Source organism: Panicum virgatum, chromosome 3K (assembly GCF_016808335.1).
Source record: "Panicum virgatum strain AP13 chromosome 3K, P.virgatum_v5, whole genome shotgun sequence".
NCBI classification, from domain to species: Eukaryota; Viridiplantae; Streptophyta; class Magnoliopsida; order Poales; family Poaceae; genus Panicum; species Panicum virgatum.
This window is the reverse complement of record NC_053138.1, coordinates 36,029,359-36,049,491: the sequence shown is the minus strand read 5'-3', so window position 1 is coordinate 36,049,491 and position 20,133 is coordinate 36,029,359. Positions and strand designations below refer to the sequence as shown.

The 20,133-nt window shown below is 45.1% G+C and overlaps 1 protein-coding gene and 2 long non-coding RNA genes across 8 annotated transcripts; all 3 read right to left on the bottom strand.

The window, feature by feature from the left end:
• Positions 1-1,706: 1,706 nt before the first annotated feature.
• Positions 1,707-7,847, bottom strand: LOC120699110 (prosaposin-like). 6 transcript variants are annotated; one of them, XM_039982978.1, is made up of 6 exons: positions 7,609-7,847; positions 6,713-6,805; positions 5,798-5,982; positions 4,796-4,803; positions 4,606-4,717; positions 1,707-2,377 (listed from the first exon to the last, which is right to left on the bottom strand). In XM_039982978.1, exons 2-6 carry the CDS (start codon positions 6,789-6,791, stop codon positions 2,366-2,368), a joined length of 396 nt encoding a protein of 131 aa, XP_039838912.1. In that variant the 5' UTR covers positions 6,792-6,805; positions 7,609-7,847; the 3' UTR covers positions 1,707-2,365. The 6 variants fall into 6 exon arrangements, 2 of the variants coding, with proteins under 2 accessions (XP_039838912.1, XP_039838911.1); XM_039982977.1 differs by having other exon boundaries at positions 1,711-2,365; positions 4,606-4,803; XR_005685222.1 differs by having other exon boundaries at positions 1,713-2,377; positions 4,606-4,803; positions 5,798-5,952; positions 7,609-7,846.
• Positions 7,848-10,642: 2,795 nt separating this feature from the next.
• On the bottom strand, positions 10,643-11,305 carry LOC120699109. Its single transcript, XR_005685220.1, has 2 exons — positions 11,128-11,305; positions 10,643-11,043 (listed from the first exon to the last, which is right to left on the bottom strand). It is a non-coding gene; the product is annotated as an uncharacterized LOC120699109 (long non-coding RNA).
• A 7,500-nt stretch (positions 11,306-18,805) lies between these two features.
• Positions 18,806-19,587, bottom strand: LOC120701441. Its single transcript, XR_005686101.1, has 2 exons — positions 19,482-19,587; positions 18,806-19,104 (listed from the first exon to the last, which is right to left on the bottom strand). It is a non-coding gene; the product is annotated as an uncharacterized LOC120701441 (long non-coding RNA).
• Between the last annotated feature and the right edge of the window lie 546 nt (positions 19,588-20,133).

Genomic DNA, 20,133 nt, shown 5'->3' with positions numbered 1-20,133 from the left:
CCCGATTAATTCCAGGTGGCCGTACCCGCGCACCCCTCTCGTTCCGATGGTCTCCGTGGGATCCAGGCGGTGACATACGTGCAGATCCAGCACGTGGAGGGTGTCTGCCTTATCTTCAGGAGTCAAAAAAAATAAAGAGTTGCAGTTTATTTAAAATAAGCCGAGATGTAAAAGCCTTGTTCTTAGGAGTTCGGTTTGCGTCTAGTGGAGTCATTGTTAGCGTCATTGTTAGATTGCATCTCGAGGACAAGCTGTATGTCCAGGTGGGGTGTAGTGTTAGAGGAGTCAAGGGCCTATTGGGCCTTAGCCCATTAGGGTTAATTAGTCGCTTGCTTAGGGGTTAATTAAACCTCTCTATATAAGGAGAGGAGATCTATCAATCTAATCAAGCAAGAGATTAGAAGGAAATCCCTTCTCTCTTGCCGGCCGTGGGCGAAACCCCGCGGCCGGCGTTCCCAGCGCCCCCAACCCTAGCCGCCGCCGCGATCCAGCCTGTGAACAGTACCCGCGGAACTATAGCACCGCGGGTACTGTAGCGCCGCCACCGCTTCCCTCAGCACTCTCCCCTCTCGACCCCATCAGCGTTCATAACAATTTGGTATCAACTATGCCAGGCGACGACAAGTCCGAACCGCCGCCGCCGCCGCCAACCATGGAGGGTCTGGCCGCCCAGATGACCAAGCTGCCGAGCAGCATGGGCAACATGGAGACGCGCATGGAGGCGAAGCTGCTGAGTAGCATGGGCGACATGGAGACGTGCATGGAGGCACGCATCACCTCTATGGAGTCGCGCCTTCAACCGCCGCCGACATCGAACCCTGTGGTGTCCATGCCCTATGGGATGCCAGGGTACGGATCTACAACCCTGGCGAGTTCTTCATCGACGGCTGCCGCCACGCTGTCCACGGCACCCCCAACGTCTTCGCCGACCCTGCCGATCACCAAGGATTTGTGCGCCGACGTAAGGGTTATAATAGTCCAGATACAAGCCGCTCTCCAGGAGATGATTCAACTTGAACGAAAGAGAGAGGCGGTCGTGCACCTACAAGCGGCAACGCGCAAGTTCTTGGCGCGACGGCTCGTCTGCGTGATGCGCAAGGAGCAACAGGACCAAGCAGATTCATTCATCCAGGCGGCGGTGCGGCTGTAGGCGGCGGTGCGGCTGCAGGCTGCAGCACGCGGCCTCCTAGCGCGGCGACGGCTGCAGAAGATGCGCTTGGAGATGCAAGAGGCGGCTTTGACAGCGATCGACCTCGGCAAATGGGGGCGCGACCTTGTCCCGTCGGAAGGCCACCAGCGCTCGCGCCAACTCGCTGCTGTCTTCAAGCGCGCGCTGGGTAGCAAACTCCAATCCTACAGCAGCAATAAGGGAGGCGCTTTCCTCCTTGTCATCGGTGGAGGCACATCGCCTAGCGCCATCACGTTCCATCACCGGCCGCCACGAGGACGTCTCCGCTGGTCGCTGTTGCGACTAATTTCCGGTGGCGATACCTGTCCTCCCCTCTCGTTCCGATGGTCTACATGGGATCCCGGCGGCTACTTACGTGCAGGTCCAGCACAAGGAGGGTGTCCGCCGTATCTTCAAGAGTCACAATATTGTAGCACAGCAGCCCCTCTCTTCCTCCCCAATCCCTCGGTCCAACAACCATAACAGGGTGTGCACGTGTGGGTGTGCGTGTTTTAAGGTTTCTTACCTCTTTTCTTCTTTTTAATATAATGATAGGCAGCTCTCTTGCGGGTTCGAGAAAAAAAAAGTATGAAAGAGGGACCACCATCCCAATTTTAACAAAAATCCATATGAATATGTAATTGTTGTTCAAATATCAATATTCATTTTCTACAGGGAAAACAGTAGGGGAGACACATTCTGTTATATATTAAAGAAAACGAAAGGAATTTAGACAGAAAGTCGTGGGTACGCAGGGTCAGTGAGCCGTTAATGAAATATCAATATTCTTCAACAGATCATGTGGCAAGATTCTGTATAAAAAAACCCAAGATGTGATAGGAGGGTGGAATAGTCCCATTTGACCAACATTGAAGTTGTTTGATTGAGAGAACATCCTATAAATTCCAAGCAAAAATAAAGGCATGCTACTTATATATCAAATATACATTATACCAATACTGTAGGAAAGCTTCTGAAATCATTCAAAACTAAAGAGCCGTGCTTCTGATGAAATACACTGAAAAGTAACTTACCGAAGCAAGAGTACTAAGAAAATCGTATGCAACTTCTACAGCCAGGTAGAAACTGTTTTAACTTACATGCAGCAACTAGTTCTCACTATCTCATGTTGGTGAGGTAAGGTAGGCAACATACTACAGTGCTGCTCATCACTTCTATGGTCCACCAGTGGCGGACCTAGGATTGGAACTTAGAGTATGCCATATCAAAATTTCAACATACAATTCAGTATTCGATACCGTCTAAAAAATGTAGTACACAAAATAAATCCACGAGCAATTCAGTATGTAAGCAATTAGATTCAGTACTTGCATAGATTACAATATAAATAGTAGAAGCACATTAAGACCCCCTTTGGAAGCCATGTTGGATTTTGGAATCTTGAATTCTAGATGGATTCTTAAAATCTGGATTATGACTAAAATATAGTGCTGTTTGGATTCTTGGATTCTAGAATCAAATTTTATGGATTTTGGTTCATGAATCCCTTCTATGCCTTTTTAACATCTTGTATCTCTTTTCCACCAAATGCTACTTCCTACCGATACACATGAACAAGAATCAAGATATATGAAAATATTCAGACTTTCACTACTTGTGTAAATAAGAAGCAAATATCAAATCATGAAACAGAATAAATCCCCATGTGTGTCGGGCTACCCAGGCAGCGCCGACGACCTCGCCGGGAGGGGCGGCGCCTCGGGGGCCGCATCCAGGGCCAGGTGAGGTGGTGCCGCCAGGGAGGAGAGCTGCCGAGGCAGGACAACCGCACAAGCCGCAGCGCGCAGGGAGAGGAGGCTGGGGCCGTGCATTGTCGCCACAGCCACAACCAGGGAGGGTGATGGGCGTTGCCGGGGCTGCCGCGTCCGTGGTCAAGTGTTATCAGAGAGATAGCTGCTGGGGACGGGGACGGTGGCACCTCGCTGGCTGCATGCGGGGAAGGGCAGCCGGGCATGCCTATACCCAAGCTGGGTCGACAGGACGATGGGGAAGCCGTTGATGTTGGACATGAGGCCGAATTTTCCGCACATGGTGCTGAAGAATGATGCCCACTTGGTGTTGTTTGGCTTAGCCAGCTCGAGGGTGATCGGCACGTGCAATTTCACGGCGATGGTGGCGTAGGGGTTGATGTAGATGGGTATGGCTAATTCGCCGCTCAATGAAGGTGGTGTTGGAGAGCCGGTCGAGGAAGTTGTGACCGCCATGGTGACAAACAAGGTCAAAGATTGAGTTGATGATGTGGACATGCATAGGTCGTCGATCACCAAGGGGGAGCGGATGATAGGAGATGTAGCGACAGCGCGTGTCGAGATGAGGTTGCGCAGGAGGCGGCGACGAGCAGGAGCAAAAGCGATGCTTGCAGCAGTATAGCGTGGTAGAAGGGGCGTCACGATGTAGGGTGGTGCAGTGGTGCAACAGGGGTGCACGTGCGTAGATTAGATGGCAGCGGAAGGAGGAGAGGGGGTTATGGTAGAACCCGGACTCTTGATACCATGTAGAGAATTAGGAAACACCACATACCCTTAGATGGGGGTGACTTTCATATATATAGCTAGGAAGGCTTGGTGTACAAGTAAATATAAGTACAACACAACATATGGCTATACATATTCTAATAAGGACGCATCAGGAAAATCAGAGCCCCACATTATTTCCCTGCAAAGCATATGCCCAGATTGCACAGCTGTTCAGTGTTCACTGAGTTATGGGTCACAACTGCACTGTCACGCATGCTTAACTAGCAGTTAGCCAACCAACATGATTTTGATACTCATTGGGAGGGGGGGCATTGAACTGGAATAGCACACAATGTAACACATAATTCAAATGCTAACAGAACAGCTGACAAAAAGTTGGAAAATGCATGGAAGCATGTCTGGGCAATGTTGATCATGTATGCTTGGTGCTCATGAATTGTTGCCTGGCTTGATGGTATAACCATTCAATATGATGATGTAGAATCCTTGCCTGGCCTGATGGTATAACCATTCAATCTGATGCACCAAACATACTTGCCTGGCTGGATGGTATAACCATTCAATCAGATGAACCAAACATACTGTTTTGAAACTTTTTTTTTCTCGAACACGTACAGTGCAAAAACTTTTATCTACCAGAATTTGTGGCTAAAAAGTTCCGTCATATAGAAGTCACTAAAGTGACTAGATTTTACTAAATGTCAATACGCCAACACAATATTGATTCAGAATCCAATACACTTGGACAACGAAACTCCACATAACATCCATTGTAACAAACCAATCACATATGAAAAATGCTCCCAGGAATTGAATAAAAAAGATTCAGATGAAGGTAGGTTGACTCCTTACAATCACAGAACACGAGAACACACACAAAAAAAGGCACCAAAATTGATTGAACAAAAATGAAATGAAGAAAAGGTAAGAAACAAATACCTCCATGTCTGGATCTTCAAGATTAGTAACAATCTCATCAACAACCTCATGGCAAAGGGTGCAAGCATCCTCATGTCTTGGGAGATGAATGAATTTTGCCTCAACGCAAAAACTTATTGATACGCAAAAGTCTTCAGGGCTTAAAGAGGCAATTCTTGTGAAGAAAAGAGGGGCATAATAATCTACCAACCTTGTGCACTGCCAGAAGCAGGCCCGGTCCTGAGATTTTGGTGGCCCGGAGCGAAACTAAAATAAGAGGCCCCATAACAATAATATTACTAAGTAGCAAATATGCCTATGTGTTGCTACGGCTGAAGATTATTACATATATTATTATTTATTGTTTGTTTTAGAAATAGAAGAGAGAGCGATTGACGGATCAATAAATTATTGCTTATCTTAAAAATAAAAATAGTAGAGATAGAGATTTTAATAATAGTAGTATACTTGTTTCATCTTTTTTCCTTTTTGCACGCTCTAACACATACATTCTATCAACATGATAGTTCTAAAAATTATGAAAATACAATTAATAATTTACTAAACGTAATGCCATACCCATACATGATCAAGTCCACAAAACTAGTAAATTATCAAGTTGCAAAAACCGCTTGGCTAAATTATATTAATGCCCTTGATGGAGATATGGACAATGGATTCTCAAGTCTAAACTCTGAAGATTGTACAGATGGAAAATAGCGCATCAGCCAATAAGACATACTGATGAATTTTGAACTTCACATATATCAGACATAGAGGCAACTTCCGTTGCCTTTACTTGTTCGGCAGTGGATCGTGGTCGAGGTCTCCCGAGAAAATGGAGTTGCCGTCGTTTGATTGGATTGGATGTGACGAGTCGCGAGGGAGTCAGGAGATTAGATTAGATGCGGCGATAAATCTAGAGAATTAAAGGAGTTCACCCAGTCATGCACTCATGTTTGCCACATTGTGTTGTGGGTGCACGTGTAGCCGTGCAGGCCTGCTGCCCATAGGGTCTGGCTTACAAATACAGCTTGAGCCTATACTACACCTGCAGTCTCTATACGTGGGGAGGGGCCCTTGGTTTTGGGGGGCCCGGGGCGGCTGCACAGTTCAATACATAGGCATACATTACATAAGAAATGGAGTACTTTTAGAATATAGGCACATCTATTGAAGCACAAGGAAAATCTTGAAGGTAAAACAGCAATACCTCCAGCTTGAAAGAAGGAAACTTTGAACAAGCTTGGTGCAGTGTATCAATGATTTCGATCTTGGTCTCATTTTCATTAAGATAGAAGAGGGCTTCGGAAGCGAACTGCTCGCAAAGTTGGCATAATTGTGGGTTTTCCTTCATTGCCAGAGATACTGTGCCCACATTAGGAGCCTTTATAGTAGCTAGAGTAACATTAAACAAGTGCGAAATGATAAGTTGCTTTGAAACAAGGGTGAAGATCAGAGATATGGCATTTAGCAAAAAAACTAAATGTAGCCACAACAAAAGTCCTGTAAGTTGTGTATTATTGCTCACTAAATGCTCATGCAGTTGCTTCAGGATTAGGTGATTAGGGTTTCGGTATTTAAGACAAATTTACAAATTGGCAGGCTTTCCTGATTATCTCTGAAATTGTCATAATCACGACGTGAACCTAGCTCAGTTGGTTGAGGGTGTGGATTTATGCCAAGACAACTTATGGTCAAGTCCTCGTTGAACCTTGGATGGGTGGGTTTTTTCTTCAAAATTTTTCACGTTTCCCTTTCAAATACACATAAATAATTCATAAAAAGCTAGTGTGACGCTTGTTTGATGAACATCAGGAGACAACAGAAAAGACACAACCTACTATGAATTGTATCAGGGCTTTCCACGGAAGCTGAGGCCAGACAAAGATAGAACACAGCCAGGAGAGTAATAAAATTATAAATGTCCACATTAAATGATTTTGCTCATCTATTTGTCCCTGAAAAAAGGGCCTAATGAATGGTCAGTAGTGATGTTCATTAATTTTTGTGGACTCCCATTAAATTAGCTTTAACACAGAACAAACTATTCTGAATAAAATAACAATGTTGGCCATGTAATGCCTGCACTAGACATACAATTGCACATAAAAAAAATCAGACGCACCAGCATCATCCAAAGCCAAGCTTATGGTGCACGAAAGCACAAGACTGGTGACGAAAATAACTTGAACTCTTCTGCCCATATTGTCTGTAACCCCTATAAACAGTAATAGTTCAGTACAGCACTGCATACACCATGTCATTACCAAATCTTTGCGAACTGTACTAACAAATAATGCTTTTAAAAGATGATGGGCACAAAAGCAGAGATAAAAAATTTCCATCCAGATACAAATCTCCAGTAGGTTTCACCGGTTATGTGCGGATTTTCATATAAAACCTAATAACTAGTTCTAAAATATTAGAAACTGAGATATCCTACATATTCAAAAATCTGGATAAGCTTTATCAGCTGATTGATCAGCACCGGATTCCCAATTCTCTGCTTTCTTTTGGGCAATCCTCAGGATACAAACTAAACAACTAGTGTAATTAACATGCATGCTTTATGAGGTGATGTATTCTTGCTTCTGATGAAATTAGTAGTTTAGTACACATTTTTAGCACTAGTGCTTGGCAGTAGCATAGGTTAGCAGTAGCACAGGGTACCAGTCATTTCTTTTCTTTTCTTTCTAGAGAAACAGCGGCAGGTACCCATAAACCAAGATGGAACTTTCTACCATAGGCATGACAATTAATTTTGATGCGCATGTGTAAGTTCACACGATAACTCATAACTGGCAGCAGAGAAGTATCGGGGTAAAAAATCACCAATCATTTCTCCCAAAAAAATCTCGTTCTCAAACTGTCGGAACTCAGAAAGACAATCAAGCTAGCTATAATTAAATATGAGAAATTAGACCGGGGCCTGGGAACGATTAAAGATGCCAAATTAATTCCATGTATCCCATGAGAAGTAAAATGAAAAAGAAAAATAATATAAGATGATTCCAGACTAACCTCGTGCGTCTACAATAGAGCCTTTGGAATGGCCGGCCGATGGCAGCCGAGGGCTGGCGGGTAGCCTACGCCCACAGGCGACCGCGGCGGATACGGAGAGGGAAGTGGAGCAAGAAGAGCCAGAACCCGGAGGAGATGTGGATTCGAGATGAGACACGGAGACAGAGCGGGGCGTTGACTAGCTCGATCCGTCGCCGCTGCTCTCCGCCGGCTCTCGCGTACTCGGAGCTGTCGTCGATTAGGATCGGATTAACTCATAAATACCATTACAATTTGTCAAGTTCACATCAATAACTGCGATTCACCTGTTTAGATATACATAGTTACAATTCATTTTTTATATGAGATGTGCCATTTTATATATATATTATGTTTTTTGGTCCGCTCCCAGGTCTTGTATTATTGTCCGGTCCAAACTGCCCCTGTTGTCTCTTTTCTCTCCAGATACATAAAAAGTTATCTTTTTTCTCCTTTCTTTCGTCGGCTCTGTTTGTTTTCGCTTTTCTAGACCTCGCTTTTCTGAGAATTGGATTCTGAGATAAGCCAGCTGTCTGGAGAATCGGCTCTCTGAATAAGTTAGGTGTTTTACAATTCTGATTATTTTTAGTCAATTCTCTAAATTGAGTGGTAAAATATATGACATGTCTTTGAGGTTGATGATATCTCATTTTTTTCTCTGAATATGAGTAGAAGTCAATCATTCTTATATTTTTTATATCTTAGCTAGATAATTATATAACAATAATATTAAATATTTTTAAAGTTAAATGTACTCTTCCGACTTTTTTCCTACCTCAATTTTTATCAAACATATTTCTTCTCTCTTTTTCGAACTCTCCCTCTCTCTATCTCTTCTTCACTTTCTTCTTTTTCCTACTCTCTCTATATCTCTTCTTCACCGCTCGCGCCTACTCCACCTCACGGAGCGTCTCTGCCGCACCTTCGCCGGCTCCACCACTCGCGCCTCCGCCTCATCGTGGAGCTCAACGCCGTACAGCCGCCTCCGCTTCATCGAGGAGTTTCGGCCAGCCGCCTCGAGGTCCCATGCAGCAGCAGCGGAGGGCGGGCGGCGGCGTGGCGCAGCAGTAGAGGAGAGCGGGCAGCTGCGCAGCGTGGCAGCAGGAGAGGGCGGCGGCGTGGCAGCAAGGGAGAGCGGGTAGCGCGCGGCAGTAGGGGGCGGGCCTCGGAGCACGAGCAGGGAGAGGGCGGCGGCGCGGCAGCAGGGGGAGGGCAGCGGCACGGCAGCAGGGAGGGCGGGTGTCGATGGAGCGCGGATTTTCAGCCGCGGGCGGCAGGTGCGCCGGATAACTGTGCGGACAGGATTACGCTAAGATTTGTGAACGGCAGGTACAGTTTGCAGTATTTTGAATGTATTTGTAAATAGTAGTAAGGTGTTCTTTTTTATATGGAGCGAGTACCGAGGAGAGCAGCTGAGCATTGGGGAAAGGATAGCTGCTTTGAACAGGAACAGCCCATCAGCCCATCGTACCTTAGGAATCTTGAACAGTAAAAGTAGGTTATTTTAATACCTAGGTTCGTTCATATAGAAGGCGTCTCTTATTTAAAAATATTCATTAACACACATGTAATTCTTCTGTTACACAATAAAATTTACAAAATATCTCAATGCACCATGACGTACATGTTGCTGCACAACACAAATTTGTTATATCAAATACATGATGCACATATTTTATTCAATCTTTATGCATTAGGGTTGTGCCCACAGCATACCTATCACAATGAACGGAACTTGTGCATATCAACAAATGTCGGAAATACTATTGGAACATACATATTTTAGTGTCAAGCAATTTCTTAAAAACAAAATCAACTATTTAAAGAGTAGGTTTGAGGGTGCAAATATTTTTATACAAATGAAACTAGAAAAGTTCATTCAGCGACAGAAGCACATGATTCAAGAAATTTTAGTTTAGAAGCATCACATTATGTAAAAAAAATTTAATATTCAGCTTCTAACTTCCCCCTAATCATATGTATTTTCAGTACGTAAAGTTCCAAAAATTTAATATTGAGCTTGTAAATTCCCCCTAATCATATGCATAAGAATAATTTTCTGTATAGAGTAACTATGGGAATCATTCAATAAATAAGGGTGCACAAGTTTATGGTTGAGAAATTTCAAAAAACAAGATGCACATATCTTTGGGCATAATGGGAAGCCTAGATTGTTAGACAATTAAAGATGAACAGAAATTTGTATGCATCACATATTTGCAAATTTGTGTCATGATGCACATATTTTTTTGCATGCCAAATAAATTATTATGATAGACTAATTATTCAAATTATTCTTAGATGAGACTCCGTGTTAATGCATTTTTCTGATGCATGATGGTATACACACTTTAATGCAAAAGAAACTCATAAATAGTTCTATACATAAATATGAAAAAGTAAGATAGAAAACAAATGTTGAATGACTAATAAAGGATGAAGATGCACACAATATTGTGCGATGTAGTGATTTTTTTTACAAAAACATATTGACACTACATGAATTTGTTGCCCGGAAAATCATATTGTAATTACCCAAGCAACACAATATATGCACATGTTTTTATGACGTACTTAACTGTAAAAAATTAGGGAGCACAGTTTTTTTACACTAAAAAGGAGTCGAATTGAAAGGATACACCACATGGGTCAGCTAAACTCAACTGTAACATCAAATCAGTAGCATGAACTTAGGGTTAACTTTTTTCCAGATATAAAAAAATTCTAGGAATCCAATAAATGAAGATGCACATACTTTATGTTCACAGAATTGTGCATCGGGACGGAGGATAATATCAACTCCTCTATATATAAACGAGAAAATAAATTATAAAACGTTGAATATACATAAGTGCATTATTAATGTACAGGAAATATCGTAGCAGTGCTCACTAAAATCCACACATTTTTACTATAGCAAATGAATTAGTTATTTCTTCACTCATATGTCATATCAGCTCGTACACATTCTACATTCTAATATGGACTTGCAAAAGTTTAGAGCACATAAATTGAGTTGCACATAAAACAGTGTACTTTACTGTACAAGAGTTGCACATATTTTTGGCACAGAATATAAATGATAGATGCACAATAATAAACAACTAAACATGTTCACTACATTGGGATGTAAAAAAAAGCCTGCTGGAGCTGGTGAAAAATCTAGACTCAATAATAGAAATAATAGCTGTTCCACATATCAATTATCATCCTTCAAGAAAACAATTAAATAATTGTACAATAAATTAGGATGCACAATGGATATTGCACACTAACCACATGTACAGCTAAACTTGCTGCTGCCACTAAATTTGCATCAATTAGGATCAGGACCGACTGGATAAGTGCATCTTAGTCCATCTTCTGGAATCGAATAGGAGCGGCAGTGGCAGGGGGTACGAAGTACCATCGTCCAGACTAGGAAAAAAGTAAAGAACGAAAAAAAAATCTTGAGCTGGCAAGCAAAGCAACGTCTCGGTGCAACAGTCAGGATCTAATCACCTTAGCTGCAAGTGCACCTCGTCTCCGCCGTCATGAACTGCATGCTGTTGCTCCTCCATGGTCATCATAGTTCACCTGTGGCTTCGGCAACCACACACGGCCACCGACGCGCCGCCAGTCGACCCAGTCGACACGCCACAGGGCTAGTTGTGAGTGGAGCTCGGGCGGCCGGAGTCGGTCCGGCCGGAGTCGGTCCGTGGCGGGGGCTGAGGCACAGCCGCAGCGGCCAAACGCGCGGGTAGCTGAGCCAAGCAGCGACGCGGCCCGAGGCGCGGCTGACTAAGCTGAGCAGCAGCGCGGCCGCCGCGGGCCTAGGCGCGCGCCGACGGTGGGGGCGAGCCGAGGCGAGGAGGGCGTGAATCTGAGCAAGACGGTGGCAATGGCCTGGGGAACCTGGGCTTGCCCGAGCCCAACGCCGACCCCCCGCCCGCCCGCTTGTCGCCGTCCGCGCCGGTTCCTGCGTCTCGCTGGCGAAGGAGACCTCCCTCAGGTGGGCACCATGGCCACAACACCCAACCGCCGGCGAAGGAGGGAGCTCCGCGCCGGCGCCGGCGCCGGCGAAGGGGAGTGCAGCCCCCGGGACCACGACCCAGATCCGGCCAATGGAGGCACGGATTCCGCGAAGGAGCTCGCGGATCTGAACCTCGGCGGCTGCCGGCGTCCACAAACGGGCGGAGCAAACGACCTCAGTTTTCAGGACTGAGGGAGAGAGCGGGTGAGGAGGAAGGGAGTTGGCCGACTTCGGCACAACCTGCAGGCCGCCAACGCCGGCGGCATGTGGGCTAGTCGTCGGCTCGGGATGGTCGTGGTCCTGATTCTCTCCTGAGATTGAGAGAGAGAAACTAGAGAGAGAGGATGAGGTTGAGAAGCACGAGGAGAAGATAAAGATGGCACTGAGTATTTTATTATTTCTATGGATACGTATTTTATGGTATTTAGGAGTTAAGGTGCACCGTATCTCTATTTCCGTGTGTTTGGTTTGGGGTTGTGTGGGTTGGGTTGGCTCCAACTCTCATTTTGGGGATGACTCCAACCTTTGTTTTGTTTGGTTGCTGGGTTGGGTTCGTTCCAGTTTCTTGTTTGGTTCGAGGACTGCAAAGGGTTGGAGCCAACCCGTCACTTGTTTGGATGGATGGATTGGAATGAAATCTGAATGTTATCACCTTTGCAGTCCATTGGTGAGGTTACCCCCCTCAATTTCATCAGCAATTTAACAGTCACGTAATAATTTAACAGCCACTTCATCAACACATAATAATATTTCATATGCTTGCACCATGCATCAAGGAAATGCACACACAATAATTTAAAAGCCACATAAAAGTATTGGCCACATTAGAAATAGAAGTCTTAGGCCATATCCATAGGCACATTACAAAATAACGACTGACCATTTCCCCGGATCTTTCAAAATTGGTTCCAATTACTCTATTCCTAACATTGTGCACCACGATATGTAGAAACATTGCCACTTGCTGCTCAACACACATATGAACGGTATCTTCAAGTAAAGCACGATCTCTAAACAACTGACAAAACCTAAAGAAACGAGCTTTGTTCATTCTAAACATGTCTACACAAGTTCTGTCGTTCCTCCAGATTTTATCACCGAGGTATTCCATTCTCTTCCTATCCCTTTCTTATATTGGTGCATAAGTAATTCCTTCCCTTCTTACAACTCGTATTCTTTTCCTAGACCGAGCAACAATTGCCATCACACACAACAACCAATGTGCAACAGCAGCAAAAACAAATGCCTTGAGCCTCTTGTCCATCTACATCCAACAGAATAAAATTGTGACTACAAATGACCTAGCAAAAATACCATGTACGGTTTTCATGTACTAACACAAGATTCTTCAAATCAACCATCAATCCAGCATCAATGTGCCATATACACACATGAAGGAAGGGGGATGAATTTACCTTCAACTACTGAGCAGATCTGGGCCGGTGGGAGCAGCAGCTTGCGGTGGGAGCAACAGCTTGCGGAGGGAGGCGGCCTGGCGGGGTGCGGCCCTGCGCGCGGCCGGCGGCGCGTGGGCCTAGCAGCCGGCAGCGCGCAGGCCTGGAGCATCCCTGGTCCCCGCACGGGATTGGCAGGTGGCGGTGGTCCGGGCGGCGCGGCAGAGGTTCGGGCGGCGGTGGAGGAGGCGACCAAGCGGCGGCGGTCGAGGCGACAGGTGCGCTTCTTTTTTTTCGAAGGATAGATGGGGTGCGGTCGAGAGTGGGAGGAAGAAAAGGAAAGGCAGGGGTGATGGGAATCACATGCACGCGCTCAACCCGGATGGAGCCGCTCCGTCCGCCAGATTTTGAGAGTCCAACTCAACCCGCATCTACACGGTATATTCCTCTTAGGTTGGCTCTAACCCTCCCCAACCCCCATCCAAACACCCCAAAAATGGGTCGAACCCAACCAGGTCGAACCCAGCACCCCAACCAAACACACAGTGCTCCGATCTCGATCCTTCCTCTGCACCCGTCTGACGCACGCTCCGCCGCCCAGATTACCGGCGCACTTGCCACGGGGGGCTGAATCGAATTACCGGGGTGTCGGTCGTCGGGTTGAAGACACGCGAGGGCAGCGATAGAAAAATCTGCTCGCTCGGGGAGGCATTGGTGGGAATCTGGGTTCACATTGTTTCCCTGATTCGCAAGGAATCGGCGGCACATAGAATCGATAATTAAGCAGACCGTTTGGGTGGTATTTTCGAGTATTCCGTCCTGAATCGGGTTTTAAGCAGAAACAAACACGCCCTTCTTACCCTCACCCCTCTCTCCTTCTCTCTCCATGGTGTCCATCCACGGCGGCGTGGAGGAGCTGAGTGAGGTACCGACAGATACCGTCGCGGGCTCGCGGCATGTTGGAGGTGAGTTGTAGGTCGATCTGGTGCCGATCGCGATGGTGCAGGACACGTCCAAGGAGCAGGCGGCAGACGCGCGGCAGCACTTGCTGCGCCCGCTAGTCATCGACCTCCCGTCGTCCTTGGTGGCGGGTCCACGGGGCGGGGACGATGGATGACGTGCCGACGGACGTGCGCAGCGCGAGCTGGCGTCTCGCGACGGGGGCTATAGGTGGCCAAACGGGCGGCCCAGCCCGGCCCGGCACGGGCCTGTCTAAGCACGACCCGTTTAGGCACGACCCTCTTAAGCACGAAAATATTAACGGGCCGTGCCATGCCTGCCCATGGGCTGAAGTGCCGGCCCAGGCACGGCCCGAAATTGATTTAATCAGGCCGGGCCGGCCCGTTTGGCCCGGCAGCCCGGCAGCCCGAAAATGTTTAAATAGAGTTTGATAATGGATAACATAGTATTTAAACGGGCCTATCGTGCTACCCATCGGGCCGATCGGGCCGCCCTTTTTCGGGCCGTGCCTGGACGCGTCCATGGGCTGACAGTGAGGCCTAGGCACGGCCCGGCTATCATGCCCGTGCCGCCCGGAGCCCAATAATAATCGGGCCCGGATCGTGCTCGAGTCGGGCTAAATTGGGCCGGGTCTCGAGCCCCCATGGGCATCGGGCCAAACGGCCATCTATAACGGGGGCCAACAACCTCGCACCGTGGAGGTGGCGCCGGCGGAGAGCGCGGCTCACGTGCGGGACTACATCACGAGTGTCGCGTACCGCTCCAACCTCGAGCTTGCCACCCGGGAGTACACTGCCTATGCGTGCGCCGCGCCTCCGTCCGGGGGGAGGGGCGGCGACCTGCATGGCAGCCGCCGTGGATGGACGTCATGGAGAGAGAGGGAAGAGGGGATGAGCACAAGAAAAAAAGGAAGGAGAAAGAATACGATGTGGGACCCGCATGTCACCAAGTGGAGAGAAGAGAGACAGCAGGGGCAGTTTGGAGCATACAAAAATATTGAGACCTGCGAGTGGACCCAAGAGCATCAATGCGACATCTCGGCCTAAGGCTTAATATGATTAATAGAATACTCATGCCAACAAGTTTAACTTTTTTTTTCGGAAGCTGATCTCCAAGGAACTCCGAGATTAAGCGTGCTTGGTCTGGAGCAATTTGGGGATGGGTGCTCGACCGGAAAGTTCTTCATTTGTGCGCACGAGTGAGGATAAAGTATGTAGAAAAGACTTTATTTGTGAGGGCAGTCAATGTACTAGATAAACTGCCAAATGTAAGCGGGCCTAAGGGAAGTCAATGTCCTAGATAAAGTGCCAAACATATCCTTACTTGCTTAGGAATATTTTTATTTAGATTTTTCTCCATTAATCTCTAAATATGTTACTTAAACTATAATTCCAAACTGTCATCTTTACTATAACCTCAAATTCCTGCAGCAATGCGTGGGAAATTCAACTAGTCGATTTATGTTCCGGGAGGCTAGATTCAAACTAAATCATGCTTGATTAACCAACTTAAATACTGATGACATACCATTTTGAGCATTCAATTACACAAAATTGACATTCTAAATTATTACGTGCATAAATATGTAGGAGTGACGAAATTATTGCTAGACTTTGAATTGTTATTATTGAGTTTATATTAAAATGGAACAAATATAATTATTGTTAGAGTTCAGTTAAATTCTCAATCTAAACTACGAATAAATAACATCCAACTCCCATAGAGTACCAAAAGATAGATTATAAATTTAGAAAATACTTGCTACTAATTATATATTTTTTGACTTAAATTAAATGAGTTATAACTTTTAGAAAATATTTTTTTATTATTCCAATGGAGTACCAATAGATAGATTATATTTTTAGAAAACATTTGATGCTAATGTTATATTTTTTTATTTGAAGCGAATTAATTATAAATTTTAGAGATTTGATCATATTTTTATTAATATATATTTAGTATAATATAACTATCCGAATCTAGTATCTTACTAGACTATCTGGATTATCCGATCGGATATCCGATCTGACAGATATTACCCTTCTCATATCCGAATGCGATATTGAAATTCATATTCGATATCCGAAAAAATATCTGAATAATTCGGATATCTAAAAATAATATCTGAATAACTATCCCAGCCCTTTAGGTTGGTTGGGAAATAATCATATCATTTACATTCCTACTTTTTACCGTTTGAGGCGCTCAAAGGGAATGTATGGGAATCTCTTTCGTGTCGGTTAGAACTAGTGATCAAAGCGATCGGAAAAAATCTAACTATTTTCATTTTTTTTATTTGAAAACAGAAACCGAATCAGTCAAATCATTTCGGAAAAATGAAGGTAGGAAATGTATCGGTAACGGTCAGAAACAGATAGGTAAAAATGAAACACAACAACGCATTATAACCACTCTAATCATTCAACTCAAAGAATTACAAATAAACCCAAACAAATAAACTGCAACAGTTAGTAACCCTGCATTTTTTATTTTTTAATCTTTTTTGCGAAAATTTTTCACAAATAGACTCATAGCGAAACGAATTGCATTTTTGAACCCAAGTATCGATGTCATGACTCGTGGTGCCATTCTGCGCCATAGATCTTGGCGCCGAGTGCGGTGGCAAATATCTCGGCGCCATAGCAGGCCAAACGCTACGGCGCCGAAGCGGCCTGCTGTATTCTGCGCTGACCAGGGTTAACTGAACCGACCGGTCCGGTCAAACCGCCGCCCTCCGGTAGCGGTTTACCGGACCGGTTTGACCGGAAACCGGTGGAAACCGGTTGAATTCAAATCCAAATTCAAATAAATTCAAAAAATCTGGTGCAACCGGTTCTGACCGGTTTACCGGCCGGTTTGACCGGTTTACCGGCCGGTTTTACCGGTTTACCGGTCGGTTTGACCGGTTTGAATTCAAATTCAAAAGCTCCCGTGCAACCGGTTTACTGGCCGGTTTTACCGGTTTACCGACCGGTTTGACCGGTGGGCTTTAATGGGCCGGCCTATTTTTGAGAAAATTTGACACTATTAGATTCATTGCACCTTGAAGTATTTTTTGGAATTTTTTGAAATTTTTTCATTTTTTGAATTTAAATTTAAAATTTAAATTTTGATCGGTTGGGTACCGGACCAAACCAGAACCGGGCCGGACCGGTTTGACCAGTAACCGGTCAAACCGGACCGGTTCCCACCGGTTTGGTGAACCTTGGCGCTGACTGCCCGTGCCGACCTTTTCCTCTCTCTTCTCGCGGCCCGAAAAGTCAGAGCCGCATGTACATGTGTGCACATGGCTTATCTCTGCCGTTGGATCAGTGGTTCATGGGCCCGTCTGCATGTGTTGTACTGGCCCGCCCGCCTCGATCACGCGTAGAATTGAATCTGTATGCATGTAGATGGTGGAAAACAGCTGGACCGCGCATGCTTGTGACGGAGGATTTTGCATGCGGAATTGAGAGAGGCCAATCTCCGGGCTGCATGGCTGCATGCACGGAAGGAATCGAGATGCACTCATTAATCGTTGGAGGGAGAAACTGAGAGAAGATTTTGTGGTGTTTAATAACCTCCTTGGTCTGTGCACCGGAGGGTTATACGACAAGTAAAAAAAAATGGAGTATATCTTGTATATTTTGCTCTGCGGACAAGCACCAGTTCCAAGATTGTCAATTACTATTGAGGTATTACAACCTCAACACGTAACAGGGATTCGGGCTGGCAGAGTTACCTCGTTGCCGTAGCTGAGCTCGGCGCCGTAGGTTACGTTGTCGAGCTAATTGTCATGTCGGTGCCAACTTAGCGTAGAAATATTTCGATGCCAAGATCTATGGCGCCGAGATGTGATACCTCGGCGCCCCGAATCATGGCGCCGACCTCCTGGGTCTAGGGGTTTATTTGTGAAAATCTTTCATAAAAAGAGTTAAAAAGCAAAAAATGCGGGTCACGAACCGAAGCATGCAAGCCCTCGTAGACGCCACTTGCTTCCTCCCGGTGAGCTAAAATAAACGGCAACACAATGTTAAATATGGGATGAAATTTGGAAAGAAAGCTGGAAATTCGTGTTAAAATTTAGGATCTGTGAATACAATCGTGAAAAATACATCGACTGACCTCATTTTTTATTTCACCGAACTTTTATGAATTTGTTTCCCGATTTTAGATTCATATATCTCGAAAAATTAGTATTTGATCGGTATTTGTGGAATATGGTGCCGATATTTACGGAATACGGTGCCACTGATCGGGACCGGATTTTCCCATTCTTTCTTTTATCCCTACTAGTAGGGTGCACGTGCGGCACACACGTGTTTATAAAGAACAATATTGCGAAAAAAAAATTAGTGACAACAAACATTTTTAGAAACTATATATGATGAAAACAAGCAACGCAAGTTACGGTCAAAATAGACAAAATATTCAAAATATTGACAAAAAAAGCGAGGAATCCTCTTTTTAACTCTGGCTCACCCACCCCAGTCGTTGCTTTTCTTTATATTACTATGAAAGTAGGTGCTTCAGCTTCAGCCACGCGAATTGCAAAACACCAGCAATCTACACAAAATACTTTAGCACCAAACTAAAAAGCTGCAGCAACAATCATAGTAGTAGCTGAAGGGAACACCCAGTGTTGGGTGGTAAGAAGCCATGTCAGTGTTGCCTAGCAACACACGGCACAAACGATGGCAAACGCAAGCAGTGCACCACTGTTCCAGAGATCGACCCAACACCTTGGGGTCACCTGTGTTAGAAATCAGCTTGTAGCACTCACACAAGGACACACAAGAATACAAAATGGACACACGAGAGCACACAGAGCACGGAGAGGAAGAGGAGTCACTATCTGTATTTCTCCTTTTAGCTTTTCACTTGTGTTTACATAAGGATGAGAGTGACCTCCTATGTACAGGAGAGCAGGTCAGATAAGATCAAGTTACAGAAATGTTAATCCAAAGACTTTTTCCTTCCCCTTCATAAATTGGCCACCTTCAAAGTTCAGCTTTCATATACTGTTCTCTTGACTTTGATTTACAACACTGCCCCTTGTCCAAATTTATGCTATGTATATCATAATTTAGAGTACCAAATTGTATCTGAATGCGCTATAAGCCAAGAACAATGCTGAAATTTTGAAAAGATCAACAAATTTGAAGTACTGATAATAACAAAGCCAAGATAATGTTGCTCACTTTAGTGTAATTAATAAGAGAATGTAAAAATCATGAACAAAAGATGGCTGACACGAGCAAATCCATAATATGCGAAACTTCAATCCCACTCGCCTAAAGAAAAGAAGAATCGAAATTACAGTTGCTTGCTGTCCTCATTATAATCATTTAATCAACTAATCAAGAAACCCATATTTAAAACTCCAACCCTACGCATTGCAGGACACAATCTGAAACAATACCCTAGAATCCAATAGACGGAACTCGCCTCAAGTTGGTGGGAATCAAAATTACTAAAAGAATCACAGAAGTTTGTACATGTATTCTTACCTTGCTATTTGAATTTGCTGCTGACGAATTGCTAGATGCTGCAGGCTGGTGCAGGTGTTAGCGGGCATTTTTGCTGGGTGGCAGTCTGACCAACGAGGGAGGAGGCAATCTTTTGGGCTTCTTGGTCACTGTGTGCTCACTGCTCATGGAAGAAGGGGCACAAACATGGGCGCTGGCGGTGCTGTAGACGAAGCGTCACGATAGAGATGAGGAGCCAAAGGGGCAATCAACAATTGCTGAGCTGGGCTGGGCATCAACAATTGCTGATTTGTGTGGGGTTGCAAAATTGGGCCTAAATCTCACTCGGGTTCTGTTTGCAGGCCTGGTGGGAGCCTAGGGGGTGCAACGAATTGGCCCAGGGTGAAAATCTGATAGTAACAACTAATTTTTGTTTTGGGCCTGGGTGCACAGGCACCCACGGGCTTTAACTGGGCTCCATCCCTGTGTGTACTCGAAAGATCCTGCACTCGAATCTAATAATTGTGAGCTCACCATCTATTAATTTTAGAATGACAAGTAAAATTTCACTAACTTATTAACTATATCCTCTTTCTACGACATTACACGTACATTGTGTATGCAGTACACTAGTTAAACAACCACTAATTTACAATTCTCGTCTCTTAAAACAATTCTATGGTATAACTCTGAT

Coding starts and splice junctions, on each gene's coding strand:
- LOC120699110 (XM_039982977.1), bottom strand. CDS start 6,791: ATGGGCAGAAGAGTTCAAGTTATTTTCGTCACCAGTCTTGTGCTTTCG. Junction 5,983..6,712: donor CTTGGCTTTGGATGATGCTG/GTGCGTCTGATT, acceptor ATGTTACTCTAG/CTACTATAAAGGCTCCTAAT. Junction 2,366..4,605: donor TTGAAGATCCAGACATGGAG/GTATTTGTTTCT, acceptor TTCCAATCCTAG/GTCCGCCACTGGTGGACCAT.